General features: G+C 44.1%; 1 protein-coding gene across 1 annotated transcript in view; it reads right to left on the reverse strand.

Annotated features, from left to right (window-relative positions):
- Positions 1 to 1,441: 1,441 nt before the first annotated feature.
- LIPA (lipase A, lysosomal acid, cholesterol esterase) overlaps positions 1,442 to 26,455 on the reverse strand; it is a 42,940-nt gene continuing 17,926 nt past the window's right edge. The window contains exons 4-10 of the mRNA XM_010838505.1: positions 19,745 to 19,943; positions 18,520 to 18,629; positions 15,849 to 15,985; positions 13,656 to 13,802; positions 12,679 to 12,750; positions 3,793 to 3,864; positions 1,442 to 2,914 (exon numbers count right to left, since the gene is read on the reverse strand). Coding sequence (XP_010836807.1) covers positions 2,681 to 2,914; positions 3,793 to 3,864; positions 12,679 to 12,750; positions 13,656 to 13,802; positions 15,849 to 15,985; positions 18,520 to 18,629; positions 19,745 to 19,943 — 971 coding nt within the window. The 3' untranslated portion in view covers positions 1,442 to 2,680. The remainder of the gene's footprint in view (positions 2,915 to 3,792; positions 3,865 to 12,678; positions 12,751 to 13,655; positions 13,803 to 15,848; positions 15,986 to 18,519; positions 18,630 to 19,744; positions 19,944 to 26,455) is intronic.

The following is a 26,455-nucleotide window of genomic DNA, read 5'->3' on the forward strand; positions in this document are numbered from 1 at the left end:
GGGGTGGGGTGCTTCCGTGAGCCCGCCCCCTCCAGCATTAGCATCACTGCCTAAGCTCCACCTCAGATCAGCAGCGGGCATTAGATTCTCGTAGGAGTGACGCACCCTAGACTGCTCGCATGCACGGTTCATAGTCCCATCGGTGCTTTGACAGGAGATCTGACAGGTGGCGCAGCTCAGCTGGTAATGCCAGCGGTAGGAAACAGCTATGATTACAGATGAGGTTTCGGCTCCCTCACCAATGCTCACCTCTGCTGTGTGGCCAGGTTCCTAACAAGCCATAGGTGGTACTGGTCTGTGGCCTGGGGGGTTAGCGACCCTGGTGTAACTCAGCTGTAGTAAGAACCACCGTGCAACATCTCCACCTCTGGCTTGGCCCATGTACTGATGAAAAATCCCCAAAGAAAACTTTGGCAAGGAGGCGAAGAGCAAAACAATAAAAGGTGGACTCTATAGAACTTAGGCCCTGTTCCTTCACTCCCATGTTCCGGGGAGTGGCAGATTTACTCCCCACGAGTTCACCAGGGCATCTGAGGGAGACTCCATGATAGCAACCAAAGAAGGGAAACCAAGTCACCTAAAACCCGGAAGCCATTCTCTGGCCAGCTCTCTCTCACTACTGGTGGGAAACAACAAAAATAATCATGCTATTTCTGGCCCTATACTTAAGGATCTTGTACCTGGTTGGCAAACCAGTTTGCCTTGGTCAAAGGAGAAAGAAGTGTTCTTCCTTTAGGGGAACATAAGACCAGCAGGAAGAGTGTCATCCCCTGGGGTCATACATCCTTCCCATCTAGCACAATTTTACTCTTTTCTGCACAATTTTACTTTAGTTGCCATGAAAAATCAGATTCCACTTCAGACTCTCCCAGCAGTTACTTGTGCATCTAATTTCATTCAGCTCAATGACAAAGTCTGCCACTTTTCACACATTCTGTCAGTCCACATATATTTATTGACTCACGAATATTCCAGGCTTTGTGTTAGATCCTAGGTATACAAAGGTGAGTAAGACAGATCTTAAAGCTCACAGAGCAGTGGGAGAGATCACATTAGACCCCTAAATCTACGTTTTGGGAGCCCTGTGATGTTGCCTTTGCTAGCTTCGGTCGCTTCATTTGTTTAAGGAGAGCAGTTGATGGACAGAGCTTGAATCTAGGGTCCCGTCTGCAGCCACTACCTGCAGACGGGGTTAATCAGGGTTTAGTCTCTGCTCACAGCTTCGCTCAGCAGACCCTGAAGATTCCCAAACCATCCCCTGACTCCTTAGGTTTAAGACCACTCTCCTCCCTATGGGAGAGGACCAAAGGTCCACGGGCAGTATCAATGAGGTTTACAAAGAGTAAGGAGGAGCAGGGGGAAAGACAAGAAGGAAAACTAAGTCCTGCTGAAAGAAGGAAGTCCAGAATGACTATTAAATAAAGGCGAACTCACACCTGCACACAGTGCTTCAGGCCTGGGAGGCTGAGTTTTATTGACAAGTTTAAATAAGGTCACTTGAATGTTATAAAGTAGTCTTACATTGTCTGCACAGATTAACCAATACCAAGTGTTGTTTATTATCGCAAAGCAACTCTATCAGAAAACCAGAGCAACTGTCACTGTTCATCTGCCAGCACTGTAAGGAAACGGGGCTGCGAGAGAAGCAGGTGAATGTGGGTGTCCTGACACAGGGATGCAAATCAGGAGTATTAAAAATCTGAACACATACAAAAGGAAAAAACAATCCCTGAGCTTTACTGAAAACAACCAAGTTCACATTCACATTTCTTCTGTGCACTCCACCTGAGTGGCATCAGGGCTTCTGCTCTACACATGCCATCGCCAGGCTCCAGCAGCTAGTGAAGTGAACACTGCAATTTCAGGAAAAATAGTGCTATCGTGTCTTCATAGGACTCTTCTTCTGAAACAAGTGGCTTTATGGCCTGCCACACAATGAAAAGTTCATGCATATCAGTGGTTGGCTCTACCAGTCAAGTTACTTAAAGTATAGTGGTGGTTGTTGTTGATGAATGTATTTTTTTTTAATGAATGTAATTTATTTTTGAAGACTCCAGAAAATTATTTTCCTCAGTCTGAGCAATTTAAATATTTGCTAAATAGCAGCTCTCACAATTAGGCTTGATAAAATTCATCATAGGATCATTATAACCAGCACTGCTGAGGTGTCACTGAAGTTGATTTCGTACCTACTACATGAGAACATGAGGAGGTGTCACTTAGATCTCTAAATACAAGGCCATTCGACCGAGAGCCCTTTAAGGCAAGCAGGTAAGAACTGGGTACTTATATACTGAGCTTATTTCAAGTCTGTGTCAGATTATTTACTGATGAACAAGGCATCTTGAAAATTCCAACATGTGTCAATGCGTCCTGTGTTGAGAGTAAAAAGGCAATACAGTGTATTCTAAATAGTAAGGATAAATGGAATGGTCATGATCGTTTATGAATCAGTGTCATTTTTAAGACTGGTCGAGGCACCAGCTTTGTATTTGGCCATGATTAAATGAAAAAAGCAAAAGCATTTCTGATCCTAACTGGAGAGAATCAGGCATCTTCAACAGCATAATTTCCTTGGTTATAAAAATATAAAAGGCCTGGGAAAGGAAACGAGTATTTTAGAGAAATTAAGCAAACACACTTGACAGCGACTTGACAGTGAATGTCTCCAGTCTGACACTCACTGGTACTTCCTCATTAGATTTATAATTTCATTATAGAGTTTCCACGGGGCATCCAAGCCCCAGATGAAGTCAAGATGCTCCCACTCAGGAATGCGCTTGTGGTACACCAGGTTGGAGATCTGCATCTGTAAGAGGACGATGTCCTTGTCATCCGCGAGCCAGTCCCGACCTCCGCTCCAGACGGCAGTCGGCACCAGCATGTCTTTCACGTTGTAAAGGGGAGGGGAACTCTGTAATGAAAACCCACAGGAGGCTCTGTGTCTGTTGTTTTCATTGACAAAAATGCGATCCCCTGAAAACACTGCCTAGAAAATCTGATCCAAGAATAAAAGACCAAATTTTGAAAACTGCTCTCAGGTTACTTTTTAACTACTGCCAGAACAAACAAGAAGACTAACCCAGAAGAAAAGAATACTATAATGACTGCTGGCTATCGAATTGTTACCCTGTGCTGGTAACATCCTTGAGAGGAAGGCATCATTCTCCCAGGTGGTTGATGCCAAGCTGCAAAACCAAACCAAGTGGTTGGGAAGGGGTTTTGGAGTCATATCCCAAACCTCTCCTCCCTCTGGGGTGTGACACAGTCATAGAAATTCTCTAAGTCTCAGTTTCTTCTGCTTTAATAATAATAATGACATCTCTGTCACACGGATATTCTGAGAATTAAATAAGGAAAATATGGGCGTAGGGCCTCACACTTTAGACTCCTTAGCACTCAAAAAAAAAGGTCAATTTATTTGTATATGGAAGAAAAGGTTTAGGCAATGTAATTTGGCCAAACACCACCCCCCCGCCGCCCCCCGCCACCACCAGCCACCAGCTACCAGACCTAGGTTTGTCTGACTCTAATATCTGTGCCTGATCACTATCCATGACATATGAGAAAGACAGTTGCACATACAGAGCCAGAGAATGGACAATGTCCAAAGAGTGAACCAGGAAGCTTAGGCTGTTCTAGAATTGACTAGGACAAAACAAAGGCTACCTAGTCAACCCTCCTGGACATTTCCCCAGCACCTGAGCCCAGCCAGAATTCTCATAACTCAGGCTGGCTTCTCTGATGAGTTTTCAGGGCCCATTTAAATTCGAAAAACTTTGAACACTTTACCTGGTTGTAATGAAAATAATTCTTGGCACTGCTTCCCCAGTCAAAGGCTTGAAACTTGTGCAATTTAACAACCTAGATAGAAGATAATTGGGGGTGGGGGAGAGTTATCTAACACAGAAATTTGATTTAACATCATAGGTTGCAAGAGTTAGCCACCTCCCCAGATACCAAATTTATTAGTTCAGTTCAGTCATTTAGTCGTGTCCGACTCTGCGACCCCATGGACTGCAGCAAGCCAGGCTTCCCTGTCCATCACCAACTCCCAAGTTTATACTGAAACCCAGTTCACTCTTCATTTCCAAACTGATTTAAAATAAAATGGCATTATTTTTTCTCCATTCCTAAATGATTCAGTTTCGCACTGTATGATTGGAAAGTAGCTATTACATGACACAATAAAGCAGCTACACCTGTGTGCTGTAAACGATACTCGATCAACAGTGCATCCACTGGGTAGCCTTTATGATGATGTTCTTACTGAAATTTGAATCTTAAACTTTTCTAAAGTGTTAACTATCTAACTTGGGAAAGGAATACATATTACAAATAATATATAGATTAATATACATTTATACATGATTAATGTATATTTATATGGGTAATGGCAGAAGGCAATGGCACCCCACTCCAGTACTCTTGCCTGGAAAGTCCCATGGACGGGAGAGCCTGGTGGGCTGCAGTCCATGGGGTCGCTGAGGGTCAGACATGACTGAGCGACTTCATTTTCACTTTTCACTTTCCACTTTCATGCATTGGAGAAGGAAACGGCAAACCACTCCAGTGTTTTTGCCTGGAGAGTCCCAGGGACGGCGGAGCCTGGTGGACTGCCGTCTATGGGGTTGCACAGAGTCAGACACGACTGAAGCAACTTAGCAATATATGGGTAAATATATTTATATTAGTATGTAAATATATTAATTGTATTAGCAAACATATATAGCCTAATAGTAACACAATATACTTATATTAATATGTTAATATATTTATATATTATTACATACAATTTCCATCATATTTCCTATATCCATTCTATTTGATTAGTCATATTACTTAACATTTTAATTATTTTATTTAATATTTTTCTTGAGTACCAGTACCAGTATAATCACCAAACTGTACTGCACACCAGAACATTTCTAACCACTTGAGGATACTGGAGCCATGAAATGATGTTGTATTTGAAACTTAAATGTATGCTTATTTTGAATAGCATGATATAAAAATATTAATAAAAAGTCACTTATTCATAAATTTTGAAATAATGCAAATTCATACTTCCTCTATATCCCCCAATTAAAAACATGTGGAGAAACAAATTCAAAATGGGCGAACTAAATGAATTGGAAACTGTTCACGTTTTGGCCAGAGGGTGGTGCCTGCTGCTGCTGCTGCTAAGTCGCTTCAGTCGTGTCTGACTCTGTGCGACCCCATAGACGGCAGCCCACCAGGCTCCCCCTTCCCTGGGATTCTCCAGGCAAGAACACTGGAGTGGGTTGCCATTTCCTTCTCCAAATAGTAAATGGAAAAAAACCTAGACATTTTTGCCAAACTGCTTTTGATTTATGAGAATACTGGAATGGACAGCCATTCTCTTCTGCAAGGCATCTTCCTGACCCAGGAATTGAACCCGGGTCTCCTGCATTACACGCAGGCTCTTCACCGTCTGAGCCACCAGGGAAGCCCCAGGAGAAGTTTTCAGCTCTTATCAACTGCATGAAATTCTACTGTTTCACGCAACAGAAAACAATGTGAGATGAGGTACTACAGGGGAAATATTTAGCATCTGCTTTTGTCATCACGAATGACAGAGATTAATATCTGAAGCACATTGAACAAGCAGAATAAGATATGAATTTACAGCACTTGTTAGTACATCTGTTCCCCAACTCTAATTGTCAGTGAAAATATACGAATGCAAGTTGTTCTGCCCCTGGAGACAGACATCAGTTTGTCCCTTTCTCACATATGTCTTGAAAGGGCATTTCAGAAGATGGGAAATGTGAAGAAGATTATTTATAGTAACAAAATTCTATTAATAAGCTAACATTCAATGACAGATACTTAGTTAAATATATCATATTGCAATATTCACATAGTATGCCACTGTTGTGAATGGATATATAATAAAATAGAAAGAGAAAACTGTTTATAAACAATATTAAGTGGAGAAAAGTCAGAAAATAAAACTGAACAGCACTATGGTTATACTCAGGGTCAACCTTTCTAAAGTACCATGCTGCTGCTAAGTCACTTCAGTCATGTCCGACTCTGTGCGACCCCAGAGACGGCAGCCCACCAGACTCCCCCGTCCCTGGGATTCTCCAGGCAAGAGTGGGTTGCCATTTCCTTCTCCAATGCATGAAAGTGAAAAGTGAAAGTGAAGTCGCTCAGTCCTGTCCGACTCTTAGCGACCCCATGGACTGCAGCCTACCAGGCTCCTCCATCCATGGGATTTTCCAGGCAAGAGTACTGGAGTGGGGTGCCATTGTACATATCTACAAGTCTTAAAGATATACTTATCCTCTGATCATTAAGTCTACCAAGACCATATCCTAAGAAACTCATCTCCCTAAGGTATAAGAACAGATGTCTAATTCAAGAATACTTATTCTAGGATGTTTTATTGCCCAAAAAACACTATCATTGTAATAATAAAAATAATAATAAATTCAAGCAATAAAAATCTGTTCTCAGTTAAAATATTTCTAAGTATAGTTACTGACCTGGAAAAGTATTTTTGACTATGGCACAGACTGTTGTTTGTCCCCCCAGGACCCAATCTTGCCTTCTTCCTTTCAGTAATAAAATTTCTAGGTTTTTTGCTAAGGACCTAGCTGCCAGAGTAGGAACTCTGGGCTTCCTTCGTGTGGGCTGAAACTGCCATGAACGTGACCCAGTTTCAACCAGATGAAGAGGCCAGTGCCCCGGAGATGGTGAGCTACACTGCAGGGGGCACCGGGTCCCTGCAGGACTTCCTGGAGCAGTCATTCCCCCCACTCCACAATCACGGGCCACTCATGTCTGGACTGGATTCTGAGGAAGAAAACTATTTAGCTGCTGTATTTTAGAGTCTCTGATACAGCAACTTAGCCTGTACCTAAGAAATACAATGCTACTTAATTCAATAAAAATAAAATAATTAAAAAGTGCACGTAGCATCATTCTTCTTTTGTAATGGAAACAACTATACCAAAAAATTATAAGATTACACTGAAAGAGTTTAGGACATGCCAACTCAAAACATGCCGCTTTGGCATAATGATCATTTGGAGTTAAAGGCACTTGAAAAACAGCAGATGCAAGGAGGACACTGACCTTCCTTTTTCTTTCTAAAAGGAGACAACAAAACTTGCATGTGAATGAAGCCCTCCCTACATCAGGGGGAAGAAGCCTGCACAACACCAGAGCCTGAGAGAGGAGGCTGTGGGAAGCTAAACACACAGACCTTGTAAAAATCACTCTCATATCCTGTAAGTCTCCCCAGATATTTTATTTTTCCACAACTGCTACTCTTTGTTCAACCTAGTATTTTAGCACCTCGGCAGAGTTACTTCTTTGGGTCTTCATTTTTCTTGTGAGGGCTCCCATGAACACAGAAAAAAATCCATATGCTTTACTCCTGTTAATCTGTCCCACAGTAGTCCCAGTCAGAAACCCTAAGGGGGTAAAGGAAAAATTATACCTCCCCTATAATACCCAAATACTAGTAGTAGTTATCATTGGTGGTAGACATGGGATGTATTTTCTTCTTTGTACTCACATATTTTTGAAAATTTCATAATGAACATATATATGTAATAAAGAATTACTAAATGTATCTTACAGTGTTTTGAAGAGCCTAACTAATGTATATTTCTTAAGCAGCAGGTTTCAAACAATAGAGAACATCAGATCTTACAAGGTACTTATTAAAAAACAGATCCCAGGGCCATACCCTCAGGAATTCTGATTCCTAACAAGTCTTGGATAGACCCAAGTTATCTTAGAGTGTCCTAAATAATTCTGAGGGCTTCCAGGGTGGCTCAGATGGTAAAGAATCTGCCTGCAATGCAGGAGACCTGGGTTCAATCCCTGGGTCAGAAAGATCCCTTGGAGAAGGGAAAGGCTACCCACTCAAGTATTCTGGCCTGGATAATGCCATGGACAGAGGAGCCTGGTGGGCTACAGCCCACTGGGTCGCGAAGAGTCGGACACGACTTAGCAACTACTACACACACTTCTGAATAGCACTGAAAAGATATGTTAGGACCTGCCTTTTTCAAACAGGAGCAAGGACCTGGGCTCTGGGCACAGCCACCAAGGAGATTAGAGATTCTGGAAGAAATCTGCAACACGTGAGGCTTATACTAGAGGATAAGATTTTAAGCTAAATACTAAAACCCAGTAAAGAACTACATTTAGAATTATTGAGCAGCGAATGCTAATTACTTAAACAAAAGATTCATTTCAAAAGGTACTATGAATACAATGGCCTTTAAGGGCCAAAAAAAGCAACTATCTTCTTGACAAAGGGAACACAAGGAGCAGAAGAGCAAAAGGGTAGGGCCACCTTCTGCAGGGAATCTGGACTTCAGAAAGACTCTTGGGGCACATTCCAATGCACTTAGGACCTAAAACCACATGGTCACCCCCGGGTGACCTGAGAGTGCTGCTCGTATCCACAGCCAGCAGCTTCTGACTCCCACCAGCTATTTGAGAAAAGGGCTAGACAAGAGCAGGAGCCTGGCTTATAGCCCATCCAAGAGCTCCAGGCAAACCCAGAGGACGGGGAGGCGTGCAGCAGGAAAGGCCGAAGGAATGCCAACCTGGGGGGCAAACGGGGGAATCTGACAGCCCTGGCCACCACACTCCCAGGGGCTCTGAGAAGCCAGGGCTGGGGGTCCCTGTGCTGTGCTAAGAAACAAGGGTGCAATGCCTGGACGCTCAGCATATGCTCTGAGCTCAGCTCAGTCATCCTCTGCACGAGGAGCACTGGCCTCTGAGATGAGACGCTGGGCCTTCCTGAAAAATGTCCATTAGGGGTGAGGGTAAAAATGCTCACGCAGACCAGCAGACGTTGATGGCAGGGCATACAAAGAAAACCACTGGCTAAACAGAGATGTGGTTGAGGAGAAAAGCAGGGGCCTGAATGGATACTTAGCAGTGAACATCTGAGGACTTTTGAAGGTTTTAGGACATTACTTCAGAGGGAAGTATGTGCTCTTCTGCCTGTCCCGAGCTCCCTGCCTTGCAGATGCCTCTCTTCTAAGCCAGACTCTGACACTGAGTCACTGATGCTTAGCACTGGGCCTCATAGTCACCATGGCAATAAAAGCCTCACGCCCCATCCTGCCTGGTTCGTAGGGACAAGCCTAGGGGGAGGTGACCCATGGCACTCCCAACAGCCAGGGTTCCCGGGACATGAATGTGCCAGTAATGTCCTGAAGCAATGGGTCTCAAATCCTGTTGAATAGTAGAATCTAATGGGCAGAATTTTAAAACAATATTTAAATTCTCACCACTCGGCACCAAAAGCAGTCCATCCTAAAGGAAATCAACCCTGAATATTCATTGGAATGACTGATGCTGGAGCTGAAACTCCAATACTTTGACCACCTCATGCGAAAAGACCCTGATGCTGGGAAAGATTGAAGGCAGGAGAAGGGGACGACAGAGGACAAGATGGTTGGATGGCATCCCCAACTCAATGGACGTGGGTCTGAGCAGGCTCCAGGAGTGGGTGTTAACAGGGGCCTCTGGGGGGAGAGAGATGTTTATTGTCTTGACTGTGGTGATACATTTGCAGGTGTATATGGCAAAACAGACTACACTGTACACTTTAAATACTGTATGTCACTTATACCTCGATAAAGTTGTTTTTAAAAAACAAAAGTTTAGGCTCTCCAGTCCGAATGAATTGGAATCTCTAGGATGGAACACAGGAGTCTTGTTTTAAAGCACTGTTGTTGTTGTTCAGTCATTAAGTCAGGTCCAACTCTGCAACCGCATGGAAAGCAGCATGTCAGGGTTCCCTGTCCTTCACTATCTCCTGGACTTTGTTCAAGCTCAAGTCCACTCAATTGGTGATGCCATCCCACCATTTTATCCTCTGTTGGCCACTTCTCCTCCTGCCCTCAATCTTCCCCAGCATCAGGGTCTTTTTCAATGAACTGGCTCTTCACATCGGATGGCCAAAGTATTGCAGCTTCAGCATTAGTCCTTCCAATGAATATTCAGGGTTGATTTTCTTTATGATTGACTGGCTTGATCTTCTTGCTGGGACTCATAGAGTCTTCTCCAGCACCACAGTTCAAAGCATCAATTCTTCGGCAGTCAGCCTTCTTTATGGTCCAGTTCTCACATCTGTACCTGATTACTGGAAAAATCATAGCTTTCACTAGATGGACCATTGTTAGCAAAGTGATGTCTCTGCTTTTTAACATGCTGTCTAGGTTAGTCATAGCTTTTTTTCTAAGGAGCAAGCATCTCTTAATTTCGCAGCTGTAGTCACCATCCACAGTGATTCTGGAGCCCAAGAAAATAAAATCTGCCACTGCTTCCACTTTTTCCCTATCTTTTGCCATGAAGTGATGGGACTGGATGCCAGGATCTTAATTTTTTGAAAGCTGAGTTTTAAGCCGGCTTTTTCACTCTCTACTTTCACCTTCATCAAGTGGCTCTTTAGTTCCTCTTCACTTTCTGCCATTAGAGTGGTATCATCTGCATATCTGAGGTTGTTGATATTTCTCCCAGCAATCTTGATTTCAGCTTGTGATTGATCCAATCTGGCATTTCGCATGATGTACTCTGCATATAAGTTAAATAAGCAGGGTGACAATATACAGCCTCATCGTACTCCTTTTCCAATTTGGAACTAGTCTGTTGTTCCATGTCCGATTCTAACTGTTGCCTCTTGACCTGCATACAGGTTTCTCAGGAGGCAGTTAAGGTGGTCTGGTATCCCATCTCTTGACAGGTTTCTCAGGAGGCAGTTAAGGTGGTCTGGTATCACCATCTCTTGACAGGTTTCTCAGGAGGCAGTTAAGGTGGTCTGGTATCCCATCTCTTGAAGAATTTTCCACAGTTTGCTGTGATTCACACAGTCACACAGTGCACAGTCACTTTAGTGCAGTCAATGAAGTAGAAGTAGATGTTTTTCTGGAACTCCCGTCCTTTTTCTATGATCCAGGGGATGCTAGCAATTTGATCTCTGGTTCTTCTGCCTTTTCTAAATCCAGCTTGTACATCTGGAAGTTCTTGGTTCATGTACTAATGAAGCCTAGCTTGAAGAATTTTGAGCATTACCTTGCTAGGATGTGAAATGAGTGCAGGTTCAAAAGCCTGGACTGTAGTTAATCCAACGTGCAAGTGTGGTCAGTCGTGTCCGACTCTTTGCAACGCCATGCACTGTGGCCTGCCAGGCTCCTCTCTCCATGGGATTCTCTGGGCAAGAATACTGCAGTGGGTTGCCATTCCCTTCTCCAGGGGATCTTCCCAACCCAGGGATTGAACCTGCATCTCCCACATTGCCAGGTGGATTCTTTACCACTGAGTAGCGCTACAACAAACCTACTCCCCCTTTCTTTTTAAAAACAGTATTTTATTAAAAAGTGTATTTTTAAAGGCAACTCACATGATTCTGATGCAGGCAGTGACTGCCAGATGTTTGGAAACTGCTATCCAAGACACCCCCTGCATCTTGGTTTGGTATTTAAATGGTGAGTTATTTCATATTTAAAAAGAATCTGGGGGGAAAATTGTACAATTGTACAAGGGGGAAAAAACACGCCCCAAGGTAGAAATAAGTCCTTAACATATTGTCAGGTGGGAAAAAAAATTATAAGAGTGAGAAGAAAATAAATCAATCTATTTCTATAATTATGATCTCTATCTATATCTTTAACTACTACTTTTTGAAATGACATGCAGCCAGAAACAGTACAATGCAGAGACATTTCATATCCCTGGGTACACATTTTCTCCGTGGGGGATTACAGAATGATATAAGAGAAACCTTATTATTATAGCCATATGTAATTTATACATTTTCTAGAATAAACATTGGAGAAGGCGATGGCACCCCACTCCAGTACTCTTGCCTGGAAAATCCCATGGACGGAGGAGCCTGGTAGGCTGCAGTCCATGGGGTCACGAAGAGTCGGACACGACTGAGTGACTTCACTTTCACTTTTCACTTTCATGCATTGGAGAAGGAAATGGCAACCCACTCCAGTGTTCTTGCCTGGAGAATCCCAGGGACGGGGGAGCTTGGTGGGCTGCCGTCTATAGGGTTGCATAGAGTCGGACACTACTGAAGTGACTTAGCAGCAGTAGCAGCAGGAGAATAAACATGCATATTTTTGTGATACGTGATCATTCAATCAAAAGTCTATATTAAAACTCAGTGACTCTCATTTATATCCATGATTGATTTAGCTGCTCATCCACTGATGTTTCAGGTAAACTGTGTTCATGGGTTAATGCTGAAATGCTCCGTGTGCTTAGCTGCACAGTCATGTCCGACTCTTTGTGACCCTGTGGACTGTAGCCCACCAGGCTTGTCTGTCCATGGGGATCCTCCAGGCAAGAATACTGAAGTGGGTTGCCATGCCCTTCTCCAGGGGATCTTTCCAACTCAGGGATCGAACCTGTGTCTCCTGCAACAGCAGGCGGATTCTTTACCACTGAGCCACCAGGGGAGCCCTCAATAGCTGTTTGGTGAACCTGCATGTAATGCAGTCTCCCCAAGGAAGGATAACACAGACAACGCTGACACAGTGACAAGAGGCCAGGGCACTGGAAGGAAGGCAGCCCAGATGTGTGAGCAGACTTTCTGTTTCTTAGAATGCACAGAACTTTCCAATGCTGATTTTCTACAACCTCCCACCACGCTCCTGAAAGGCCTACCTGGAGCCAGTGTATCATGTTTTGCACAGAAGTTCCGGCAGGATTGTGTGTTGCATACACAGCCACTCTAGACTGCAAAATAAATATGTGGAAATAAAGAATGAAAATAGCATGAAGGAGGCATTGATATTAAACACAGTTCATACTGGGAAGCATTAAAAACTACAGAGCCATAACCTCAAATACATGAGATTGAGAACCAGAAAAAATTCTTTGACCACAAGTATTAATACATCCTATAAAAATATGCATAATCACACACACACAAAGGAAATACATAAAAAAATTAAAAATAAATAAATAAATTAAAAAAAAAAGGAAATACAGCAACATTGCAACTGTGGTGCTTACCAGCTGAGATTACTGGTCATTTCTATTTTCTTCTGCATGTTTTTCTGAATTTCCAAAGTTTTCTATGACAATCACACCCTGCTTTTTATTCATCAGAAAAATCAACATCCCTTAAAAATGTCCTTGAGTCTTCACTTCAGAATTTTAAAACTTATTTTCAAACTATAACTCAATAAATTACAAATGTAACTTGTAATTACAATATATCAGCACATTGCTGGCCAAGGGTTTACATTTTATAAAATAAATAAGTAGATGTATATAAATGGGTGTTTGTATATCAGTGGACATTCCAAAAGTTAAACACAGCTAAATGTGTCTATTATTTTAAAGAAAAAATTCCTTAAAAAATATAAATATCAGAATTTAGATGATGAGCAATCTCCTCATTGCATAGTTTTCACACAGGTGCAAGGCAGGAACCCGACAAGCACTGGCCAGAGGCTGGCCGCAGATGGTGCTTCAGGCACCTGCCAAGGTGGCTTCTCGTGCCTCTGCAATGAGATTCTTGAGCTCTACTGAGGTCACTCCTGCCTCTCCCACATCCTCCAACACAAAGACACATATTCACAGATAAAATAAAATCTCTGAAAGTTTAAAGCAAGTGTTATTGTAAACATACATACCATATTCAAATTTCTCTCATTAAATCCACACAGAACAAAAAAGACATTTCCGCAAAGCTCCTTCAGAATGACATGAGTGCACATATGGGTACTCAGCCACTTCAAAAACGTATTCTGTGGAAAAAATTCTTTGATCCCAAATAAATCCTATAAAATAAAAAGACTGTCTCAGCATTTCATTATGATGTAGCGGCCTCCATGTCCCGCCTCACAAGCAGATACATGCCACCTATCTCCACAGAGGGACTCAGACGAGAAAGGGCAACCAGTCATGCAAACCAGGATTCCTGGGTGATGTGCTTACTAAGGCAACAGCAGATATGACACGTGTGAAAGTCTCAAATGCAAAAATGAAGGCAGCGAATCAAATAGGTCCACAGAAGGCTTTTACAGAGGGAAAGGGCCTGAATGATCCCTCATCCCAGGGCCAGCCCCAGGTTTCATCTGATGTTGATAGATGGCTAGTGACTTCTGAGAAACAGATGAAACTGTAATTGGTCAGCAATGTGTTTCCTTAGAACACATACGTCTAATCCAATCCTACTGGCCAGTGCGCCAAATCCTGCCCACTCCTTTTGGGGGCTTTTTAATATTTGATATAAAATTTACCATTTGAACCATTTTTCAGTGTTCAGTTCCGCATCAGTACATTCACAGTGTTGTGTGACCATCACCACTATCGGTCTTCAGAATTCTTTTAGCGTCTCGGACTGAAACTCTGTACCCATTAAGCAATAAAGCCCCATGCCTCCTCTGTCAGCATGCCGTTTTTATAAAGCTTTATGAGAACACAGCTGAGCTTATCTCTTTACACACTGTCTCACATGATAATGGCAGAGCTCGGTGGTTGCAATGGCAATGATGTGACCCATAAAGCCAAAAATATTTACAGAAAATGTTTGCTGACTCCTCGTGTACAGCAGGCTTGATCAATGGCCCCTGGACCTGTGCTCAAGTATTTCTGGGGTAATCACCATGCCTTCCATGCAGATCTTCACAGATGTACATACCATGAAACAGGAAAAAGATCTTCCTTATAGTGAACTCAAATTATCTCCTTATAATTTACACTTTTGCTAATGCCTATCCAGAAGGATAAGCAGAATGAAAAATTCAAATGCTTATAAAGGCAGTTTTATGGGTTGAATTGTGTCCCTTCCCCAAAAGACATTCCTTTTATCTCACTATGTGACATATTTGGAAATAGGGTCTTTATCAAGGTACTCGAGTTACACAGTTGAATACGTTAAAAAAATATGTTTCTCTCTGGACCTATACAGGTATGTAAATTCACCCACAAGGTCCATAGGAAAAGACCCCAAACTGAGCACCATGAGGAAAGTACTAGGAGAAGCCTTGGTAGTTGAAGGTACTTTGTAATCTCTAATTGTTTATAATGAAAACTGAAGCTTCTATTATCCGAGGTATTTAAAATAAATCTGGTTAGAGGGACCCATGTCTTATCTGCCTGTCTGACCACTGGTACAGAGAATCTGGGTTCTGAGGTCAGAGGAGGGTCTGTATGTCCTCTGAACATACTTCTTAAATGGCCAAGAGATATGTATACATTAAGGGTATATTCCTGTATAGGGTTTCAAATGTGTGTGTATAAATGTATCATGTCCAGAATATAGATAGTGCATCTGGCCTCAGCTGGTTCTCAACTTCTCATAAAAATTACTGCCTCCCTGAGTACAGCTTGGGGGCTTCACGCATTGATCTCTGATGACGTTATCAGCCCGCGCATAGGGGTCATATAATAAAATATAATAGGAACTGTGTCTTTAGATCACCATCAGTGTGGCCAACGTCAGGCACGTGGACGCTCCCATCTCCCACTTCCTGCCTATTCCTCTATGCTCAGGCCCATCCTATGGAATAGAGGGCAACTTCAATGAGGTTTAAGCTGCCTTTCTCCTGGTGTTCCTCGTGCTCTCTTTCTTGGCAGGTAGGGCGCTGCACTGATATGTTAACCATGAGAACAGGAGGCTCCAGTGTAGAGTTAAGGATACCTTCCCTGACTCCCTAGGATCTGGAAGTAGGGGTGAAGCAGGGAAGAAAAATCATGGAAAGAAGGAAACCTGCTACTCCATTGGTGGGGGAGGAAGACACATTCTTCCACTAAAGGCCAGTTCTTCAGCACCAAAGGAAATCTGTGAAGGAAGGGAGTGGGGGTGGGGTGGGTCCAAATACCTTGAGAAAAAGTTCTGGAATTTGTGCTAATTTAACTACAGGACCAGTCATGAACTCGGTTGAAGCCACAGGAGCCAGGGCAAAAAACATTTTAATCTTTTTGGCCAGCTCGGGGATCCGTGAAAACGCTATAAAACCTGTGAGAACAAAAGGAAAATAACAGAATTCCATCTTCCAGGACTTCCCTCTGCAAAGGCAAGGGTGGGTGTGCATGCTGCCCTCTAGTGGCAATTTGAGAACCATGCAAATAATAGTGAAGGTCGTTCAGGTTGTTGTGCCCGACTCTTTGCAACCCCATGGACTATACAGTCCATGGAATTCTCCGGGCCAGAATACTGGAGTGGATAGCCGATCCCTTCTCTGAGGATCTTCCCAACTCAGGGACCAAACCCAGGTCTCCCACACTGGGCTTCCCTGGTAGCTCAGCTGGTAAAGAATCCACCTGAAATGCAGGAGACCCCGGTTCAATTCCTGGGTCGGGAAGATCTGCTGGAAAAGGGATAGGCTGCCCACTCCAGTATTCTTGGGCTTCCCTGGTGGCTCAGCTGGTAAAGAATCTGCCTGCAATGTGGGACACCTGGATTTGATCCCTGGGCTGGGAAGATACCCTGGAGAAGGGAACAGCTAGCTACCCACTCCAGTATTCTGGCCTGGAGAATTCCTTGGACTGTATGGTCCATGGGGTCGAGAGTTGGACATGACTGAGTGACTTTCACTTTCACTAGATACTGGGTATGGTTCCCTGTGCTATACAGTAGGTCCTTGTTGATTATCTATGCAAGCGATGCCAGGAAGCAAAACTCTAGAAATGAGGGCCTCTGAAAGCCTATGTAGCTTCCCAGGTGGCACAGTGGTAAAGAATCTGCCTGCCAACGCAAGAGACTCCAGAGACACGGGTTCGATCCCTGGGTTGGGAAGATCCCCTGGAGAACGGAATGGCTACCTACCGACTCCAGTATTCTAGCCTGGAAAATTCCATGGTCAGAGGATCCTGGAGGGCTTACAGTCCATGGGGTTGCTAAGATTTGGACACGACTGAGCACACATGCACACACAGACACCTACGTGTGCACACACTGAGTTTGGTTAAATCAGTAAATTAAGTATTTGTTAAGTGCTTGTTTCGATTTTCAACCTAGATATACACTGGAAGAAATCCAAGTTGCTAGAACCAGGAGATGTTTCCCATTCCTTTATGATGTAAGCCAGACTGAAGACTGTATTCCTAATAGCTCCACCCCTGGTCCCCATCCCTTCATCGCTAAGAATGATGTACAAACGTATTCAAAGCAATCACTATGGACTCAAAAGGAACTTACACATTTAGAATTCTCTAGCTCTAAAATGGAGAAGGCAATGGCACCCCACTCCAGTGTTCTTGCCTGGAGAATCCCAGGGACGGGGGGAGCCTGGTGGGTCTATGGGGTCGCACAGAGTCAGACACGACTGAAGCAACTTAGCAGCAGCAGCAGCAGCAGCTCTAAAATATCTTTTAGCTTCCTTTTGGGTCACTTCTTGCCTTAAACTTGGCCCCAGAATGTCAACTTTGAAAGCAGTGGAGCAAAGGACACAAATAAACAAGTCAAGGAAGAAGGAATATAGATGAAAAAGCGGTTAAGTCCATTAATAAGAAGAGCAGTTATGTCCGTGTCACTTTTTGCTTGAAGGCTCTCAAGCTGGCTAAGAGCGGAGGGGTGGTAATGAGAGCAAGGCTGCTTGACCACATATCTGGAGACACTTTAAAGTATTTTTACCTTTCATATCATAGTTTTCTTCTAGAAAAGTATTCTAAGGAGATTGTGTAATAGGAACACAAAGATATTAGTCATAGCTTACCCTTAAAGAGGGAATTAAACCAATTATGACACAGGTCTCTAGTCCGTATTCAGGGGAACTCGTTTGCTCAAATTATGGGCAATTCTTTTTTTTCTTGAAACTTTGCTAAATTTTGTTTCTGTTACAATGAACCCATATTACTTTTATCATCAGCATAAATCAAAAATACATGTGACTTTTAAAAACTGTAAATAAAGCATATTGTGGCATCCTTATAATTAGTTTAGTCTACTTCACTTTTAAAAATCAGCATATTTCCTTGTTTTCTTTATAAAAGCTCCTACATTTATACAACTCCTTGTTGTCTGTCTGCCCTCTCACATCCCCATAGTATTTAACTAGGAAGATATGTAATATGCGTGTGTGTGCGTGCTCAGTCATGTCCTACTCAGTGGCCCCCTGGACTGTGGCGTGCCAGGCTCCTCTGTCATGGAATTTTCCAGGCAAGAATACTGGAGCGGGTTGCCATTTCCTGTTCCAGGGGATCTTCCTGACTTGAACCCACATCTCTTGTATCTCCTGTTTCTCCTGCATTGGCAGGTGGATTCTTTACCACTAGTGCTACCTGGGAAGCCCCGTAATAGGCTGTGGCTTACATTAATTCCTTCAATCAAGGGAGCCATATACAGCATGTTTACCTATTTATGTTTAAGTCTGAATTTCCAGAGAAGACTCGGTTTTACAAAAATTCTTTGCCCTTTTCACTATTTCTGCTTGGCATTAAAAAACAAACATAAAACTCCATCTGAACTAACCATTTTTTAATATTTCACTTTTAAGGGCAAACACTGTAACAAGACATTTTATCCACCTTCCGTTTTTACTATATACATACCTATTGTGGTGCCTTGAGAATGACCCACATAATACAGTTGTTCTTGGCCCGTTTTATTCAGAATGAAGTTAATTGAAGCTGGTAGGTCATAATTTGCCATCTCATCAAAACTGTAATCCAAATAAAAGGAAATCTTTCATGGAGACATGGTACACAAATACAACATCATACAAATAACAAGTGTGTGGGTCTGATGAGTCATTACAAGCTGAACACAGCTGGGTACACCAGCCCTGAGTGCAGAAAACTGAACTTCACCGGATTGCAGAAGCCTCTCTGGGCTTCTTGATACCCATGCCTCCTGAAAATAACTGCTTTCCTCACTTTTCAGAGTGTGATCCATTTTTGAAATTTTCTATGATGGCAGACTTCATCTCTGCCATCGCATATAGCTGTCGGTTGGTGATTGTGTCAATACATCACACTTTATTTGTCCATTCACTGCTGATGGGCATTTGGGAGTTTGCAACTTTTTGCTATTACAAATAATGTAACAACAAATATATTCCTGGACAGGCCTTTGGTAAAAAGCTCTCATTCTTGTGTTTTATGGCCTTGGGTAGGTTCTGGTATTACAAATGGGAAGCAAGCCCGAAGGAGTCCCTGGTGCTGACTTTCTCCAACGCCTGGTTTGGGGACACAGCCCTGAGCCCATGTGCACGCGTGCTGTTACCACCACTCCCAACGTGTCAGGCTCTCTGCCAGTCTCTTTCCAGCTTGCATCTTCTCTGTTAAGCCCCCAGTGACCTTACAAGATAGGTATTTATTATCCCCATTTTACAGACACAGAGCATGCCGCATGCATGCCTAATGTCATGCAGTGATTAACTGGTCCAGCTGGAATTAAAGAGAGAAGAGAACTTCTGGAAATAAGAAAAGTGAACACTTGGAGGACATGTTTATGAAGGAAAGGAGAAGGTTATGGGACACAATTTACTCAGCAGAACCCACACCACCAGGAATGCCAAAATAACTAAAAACTCCTTACTGAATCTAATCCTTCAATGTAACCATTTATTTATAATTTACCTTACTGCTATTTATTAAATTCCTCATATTTGGAGTACACGTTTATGAAGGAAGGGAGAAGGTTAAGGGTAGAACCTTCCATAAACCATCGGTTTCCCGTCATATGGTCTTGAATTCCCCTTCTATTAGCCTCCCCAGTGTTTACACTGAGGGTACCAAGGAAATAGACCCCTGCCATAATCGACTCAAAAGATACCTGAAGGCCCAGAATTCATCCTGAGAAACTGAAAGAGTCTTGTGTTTCCGAGACCAGGTGTTTCCCCTGCTGTTCCCCATCCACACGTCAAAACCAGCATCTGCCAGGATGAAGCCCAGGCTGCTGTTGGGCAGGTTTGTGACCCAGTCGCTAGAGTCTGCCAGCAAGCCATGCTGCAGGAACACCACTGGTTTGGGACCTGGAAGGCAATCATGTGTAGAGTTAGCAGCACAAAGCTTCAAAACTGACATGATATCATGCTAACCAGATAAGTCGCAGAAGATCACAAAGCAAATAATGGAACAGAAACAAAAGACCAAGGTGGTGTTACCATTCAGGGGTAACTGTACTGTACATAATGTGTGAAGAGAGCATGGGAGCTGTTTTTCTTGGGCACATGAAGACACTTCTCACCCATCAAAGGTGTTTTGGTACTGGGCCGTGGGAAAGGGAAAGTGAAAGTTGCTCATCTGTGTCCGACTCTTTGCGACCCCTTGGACTATACAGTCCATAGAATTCTCCAGGCCAGACTACTAGAGTGGGTAGCCTTTTCCTTCTCCAAGGGATCTTCCCAACCCAGGGATCGAACCCAGGTCTCCCACATTGCAGGCAGATTCTTTACCAGCTGAGCCACAAGGGAAGCCCATGAACGGTTAGCCTATTCCTTCTCCAGTGGATCTTCCTCACCCAGGATTTGAACCGGGGCATCTTGCATTGCAGGTGGATTCTTTACCAACTGAGCTATCACGAAGGTCATGGGAAAGATGATTGGACATTAAAAGACCAGGAAGTCAGGCTGACCAAGGAAAGACCTTAGGGACCAGTGGGGCAGGACTGCCTTGTTCCAAGAGGCTCTGGTGCTGGTCCTCACTAACAGAAGGAGCATCTGTGCTCGGTGGTGTCTGCTGGGGAGGGTTAAGGGAAGGCAGGAGGTTAGCACACAGGGAGCGAAACTCCTAGCTGCTGGTTCCAACCTGTGCCTCTTCAGACCCTTAATGGAAAACCTGAGGCTGCGTAGTAGCCAACTTCACAGGGCAGAGTCTTGAGAAAGGAGGATGGGCTCCAGTGGGTGTGGGAGAACCGAGGAGGGGAGAGCAGCATAAAGGGTGGGGCAGCTAGGACTGAGCAGGACCGGGAGGCAGGCGCCAGTTTGTGGGGACCAGGAGTCAGCTCCCTACCTTTTCTTGAGGGAATATTTCAAATGCCTCTGAAATCTCTCTATACTTCCCTCCCTATCCCCCCAGAAGGTTCAAAGGATTTTTGAAACGTCAAGTTGGCAACTTGAAGATATACCAGGAAACTCTTTAAACGCCACCAGTAAATAAGTTCTGGATTCCCACAAGCAATTAGGAGCCACAGATGCTTTTGCAAGAGGTGACCGTGAAGCCCAGAAGTGCAGGCTGCCAACTCAGGCATGTGCCCACCACACACGGTGATCCGAGGGGCCAATTATGGCAGCTAAGGGGCTTTCAACAACATCTGCAAATACTTCTACTGAACCCCGAAGCTGCCATTTACCCCTGTATGAGGCTTACAATGTTCCCAGACCCCTTGCTCTGTAATGTATGGAAGGGTTTCCCAAAACTTGTATTTACCCCACATTTTGAATTTCCATGGACTTGGCCTTGCCTAAAACAACCTCTATTGCAATCCATGGTTAAAAGGAGTCTGTGTGTAACAGAAAAAGAAACAAAGAAAATTGTTTCAAAATGAAACAACCCAGGTACCTGGATTGCAGTTCAGTTCAGTTTAGTCGCTGTCATGTCTGACTCTTTGTGACCCCATGAATCGCAGCACGCCAGGCCTCCCTGTCCATCACCATCTCCTGGAGTTCACCCAAACTCATGTCCATCGAGTCGGTGATGCCATCCAGCCATCTCATCCTCTGTCGTCCCCTTCTGCTCCTGCCCCCAATCCCTCCCAGCATCAGAGTCTTTTCCAATGAGTCAACAGGTGGCCAAAGTATTGGACTTTCAGCCTCAGCATCAGTCCTTCCAATGAACACCCAGGACTGGTCTCCTTTAGGATGGACTGACTGGTTGGATCTCCTTGCAGTCCAAGGGACTCTCAAGAGTCTTCTCCAACACCACAGTTCAAAAGCATCAATTCTTCGGCGCTCAGCTTTCTTCACAGTCCAACTCTCACATCCATACATGACCACTGGAAAAACCATAGCCTTGACTATATGGACCTTTATTGGCAAAGTAATATCTCTGCTTTTTAATATGCTGTCTAGGTTGGTCATAACTTTCCTTCCAAGGAGTAAGCATCTTTTAATTTCATGGCTGCAATCACCATCTGCAGTGATTTTGGAGCCTGACACTGTTTCCACTGTTTCCCCATCTATTTTCCATGAAGTGATCAGACCAGATGCCATGATCTTTGGTTTCTGAATACTGAGCTTTAAGCCAACTTTTTCACTCTCCTCTTTCACTTTCATCAGGAGGCTTTTTAGTTCCTTTTAACTTTCTGCCATAAGGATGGTGTCATCTGCATATCTGAGGTTATTGATATATCTCCCAGCAATCTTGATTTCAGCTTGTGTTTCTTCCAGCCCAGCGTTTCTCACGATGTACTTTGCTGCTGCTACTAAGTCGCTTCAGTCGTGTCCGACTCTGTGCGACCCCATAGACGGCAGCCCACCAGGCTCCCCTGTCCCTGGGATTCTCCAGGCAAGAACACTGGAGTGGGTTGCCATTTCCTTCTCCAATGCAGGAAAGTGAAAAGTGAAAGTGAAGTCGCTCAGTCGTGTCCGACTGCTAGCGACCCCATGGACTGCAGCCCACCAGGCTCCTCCGTCCATGGGATTTTCCAGGCAAGAGTACTGGAGTGGGGTGCCATTGCCTTCTCCAAATGTACTCTGCATATAAGTTAATAAGCAGGGTGACAATATACAGCCTTGACATACTCCTTTTCCTATTTGGAACCAGTCTGTTGTTCCATGTCCAGTTCTAACTGTTGCTTCCTGACCTGCATATAGGTTTCTCAAGAGGCAGGTCAGGTTGTCTGGTATTCCCATCTCTTTCAGAATTTTCCACAGTTTATTGTGATCCACACAGTCAAAGGCTTTGCCATAGTCAATAAAGCAGAAATAGATGTTTTTCTGGAACTCTCTTGCTTTTTCGATGATCCAGCACATGTTGGCAATTTGCTCTCTGCCTTTTCTAAAACCAGCTTGAACATCTGGAAGTTCACGGTTCACGTATTGCTGAAGCCTGGCCTGGAGAATTTTGAGCATTACTTTACTCGCGTGTGAGATGAGTGCAATTGTGTGGTAGTTTGAGCATTCTTTGGCATTTCCTTTCTTTGGGATTGGAATGAAAACTGACCTTTTCCAGTCCTGTGGCCACTGCTGAGTTTTCCAAATGTGCTGGCATATTGAGTGCAGCACTTTCACAGCATCATCTTTCAGGATTTGAAAGAGCTCCACTGAAATTCCATCACCTCCACTAGCTTTGTTCATAATGATGCTTCCTAAGGCTCACTTGACTTCACATTCCAGGATGTCTGGCTCTAGGTGAGTGATCACACCATCGTGATTATCTGGGTCGTGAAGATCTTTTTTGTACAATTCTGTGTATTCTTGCCAACTCTTCTTAATATCTTCTGCTTCTGTTAGGTCCATACCATTTTGAGTCCTTTATCGAGCCCATCTTTGCATGAAATGTTCCCTTGGTATCTCTAATTTTCTTGAAGAGATCTCTAGTCTTTCCCATTCTGTTGTTTTCCTCTATTTCTTTGCATTGATCGCTGAGGAAGCCTTTCTTATCTCCTTGCTATTCTTTGGAACTCTGCATTCAAATGGGAATATCTTGTTTTAAGCAGGGGAGGATATGGTAGAGAAAACTCAGAGACTTGTTAGATACCTGTCACAGGGGATGGGAGTGGATCAAAGTCAGGTTTTTTTCTAATTCTCTTTTTGTTTTTTAGGGTTCCCCCATCGCTCACTTCAAGCTGGATCCAAAAGCCTAATGAACCACAGATACAAAGGTGAAACCAGACAGGAAGAAAGGAGTGAATCTGATCTTTCAAAGTCAGGTGTTTTCAAATCTGGAGGATCTGGGCCAAGAACTGCAAAGGGGAGGGCAGACCCCACAGCTTTCTCCTGGGAAATGCCAACAGGGGAGGAAAGGGGCTGGCACGGAGAAGCACATGGTTGAGAAACGGCTCCGCCTGACAGCAACCTCAAGCCTCTCAGCTATGTCCTTTTCAATCATTTGAGGAATGTTCACTGAGAGTTTCACTGGATAATAAGCAAAGCACTGGAAGTAAAAAACAAAAAAAACAAACAAAAAAAAACATCAAGTGATTCAAAACACACATTACATTTTCTGTCCTGGTACGTACTCTGTGGCAGTCACTGAGCTAGCTTCAGGGATAAGAAAGTGGGTAAGCAGTGCTCCCTTCTCCATGGAGCTTCATTCTAGTCAAGGAGACAGACACGATTACCCTCCAGCCCAGTGTGGAAGGGGCTAGACTACCACACAGTAAAACTCAGAGGAAAGATAAATTTCACTCCGCCAGGAGAGGAAGAGTTGAGACAAATCTCAAGTGACAGACAGACTCCCCACAAAGGGCTCAGCCGCGTGGATCTGCAGAGACCTGACATTGTATCCGGGGCCTCAGCCAGACGGGACCCCAGAGGGCACTGTAAAAGCGCTGAATCACAGGGGTTTGGGGAACCACTGGCAGGGCGTGGTGCCTTATCTGATCTGGGCACAGAGGCGATATGAAGGACTTCCTTCAGGGGCGCATATCCTTGCACGTGGGGCCAGCTCCCCTTCCTCCCAGAACGAAACGGGCCTCCGAGGAAGAAGCCACAGAGAATATACCCCACTGGGCTTCCCATGCCTGTGACTCCAGGAGCCATGGTGGGCCACCAACAAAGAGAAAATACTAACAAACCCAGGCCTGGGGTGGAAAATACGTGCTGAACTGCCTGTCCCTTCCCTTTGACATTTAGCGAATGCAAAACGGCAGCAGAACAGACAAGGGCACTGTGACAGGCCTACCCACCTGTCTGCCAGCTTCTCCTACCTGCTCCTACCTGGCTCCCATGAGATGGGGCAGGCGGAGGAAGGAAGGCACGATGTCATCTCCTCCAACCCGCCACCAGTCAAGGATTTGCTGGAAAAAGAAGTTTCTCTCCAGGAGGGTTAAGCCTACTGTCATTCTCATCTTCCAGTGAATTACTTTAATCAGATTTCTCTTCATCCTGCTGAGAGAAGCTAACTGAAGTAACAGCTAGCTATTACTGTGCACCCCTCTGTACACAGGCGATTCTCCCAAGGACCAGCCTATCCACGCATGCCAGCACCTGCAGCCTGGTCTGTCTGAGCAACAGACCAACACAGCGGGACAAGGGCTGTCTTTCCTGAAGAGCCCTACTGTGAGTTTGTCCGAACTGGCCGTACGAGGGCTGCAGGCTGAGGAAAAGGCCTCCGGGCACCTTTAGCCCAGAGAGGGTGAGTGACTTTATCGGTTACCTACGTAGTCAGCACAGAGCCAGCAAAGAGATGCAGTCCCGTGATGGCCCTGATAGGGCCAAACGTGGGTGGGAGCCCAGAAGGGATTACTCAGGCTTCAAAAATGAATCTGCTGAGCCCACAGCCTCACAAGACGAAGATGACTGGGTGCCTACGGAAGTTCCTCCCACCTCCCAGGGCACTGGCCTTCTCTACCAGGGCAGTGTGCCTCCACCACCCTGGAAACCGCTGTGAGAACTCAGCTGAGGTCCAATGAAGAACTGAAAGGAGGGGGTGGAGGAGCAGATCACAAAGATCAGGACATTGGCATGAAACAGACTGTGGTTCTTACTGGGTATGAAGCCCTATAGGATTTACTCAATCTCTCTGGAATATAGATGTTCTTATCTAAAGTGGGGGATGACACAGTGGTTGATAAATAATAGTGACTCATAATAATAATACTAATAAATGTACTACTGTAATTAATTGTTATTAGAACAGCTCTGTGAAGAAAGACAACATGAACGGGCATTCTTTGGCCACGGTAACGTCATCTCAGTTACAGTAGGAGTGAGAGAGTCATTTCCTAGGCAGGTTGATAGGAAATCTAGGGATCCCCAAGGAGAGAGGGGTCTGGAATTCTCAAGGAGGAAGAAAGGACAAACTTTTCACAGTCTTTGTAGACCAGGACCTGGGGACTGGAGTCGATGAAAATGAGAGGGTAACAGGCAGGAAGGCCAGGGGTCTCCAAATGGAGGAAATAGCCTGCAAGTGTCAGACATTTTTATCTCTCTTAAGCGGCAGGAGGAAACAAACTAGCAATATTTTTTCCTTCTCTATACAAATTTAAAGGGAGGTTTCTCTTAAAATACTGTGTTGCCATAATGACACCCGGTTTCCCCTGAAGTTAGCTATTCTTGAGCCTAGAGATAACCAATGCCTTTTTCTTATGGAAATGTTTGTCTTAAGCTATGCTAATGTACTATGCCTTTACCCCAAACTCTGTCTCCAAGTCGGTTCCGCCTCTTGGCCCAGAACCTACTTGACAAACCAGTATGTTATACTCAGATATTGTTCCCCTAATCTATGTAAATGAAACTATTTGTATGGTGGTCTGCCCTTCTTCAAGATTCAAGTTAATCATTTTATGGCCCAGGATAAACCATTTGGCGCCAAGATTATCCCAAAATGCATCTTATGGGTGAGGGGCCTGGTGCCATTCTGAATTTTAAGACATTCCTTT

The sequence above is a fragment of the Bison bison genome, unplaced genomic scaffold (assembly GCF_000754665.1).
Source record: "Bison bison bison isolate TAMUID 2011002044 unplaced genomic scaffold, Bison_UMD1.0 scf7180017864097, whole genome shotgun sequence".
NCBI classification, from domain to species: Eukaryota; Metazoa; Chordata; class Mammalia; order Artiodactyla; family Bovidae; genus Bison; species Bison bison.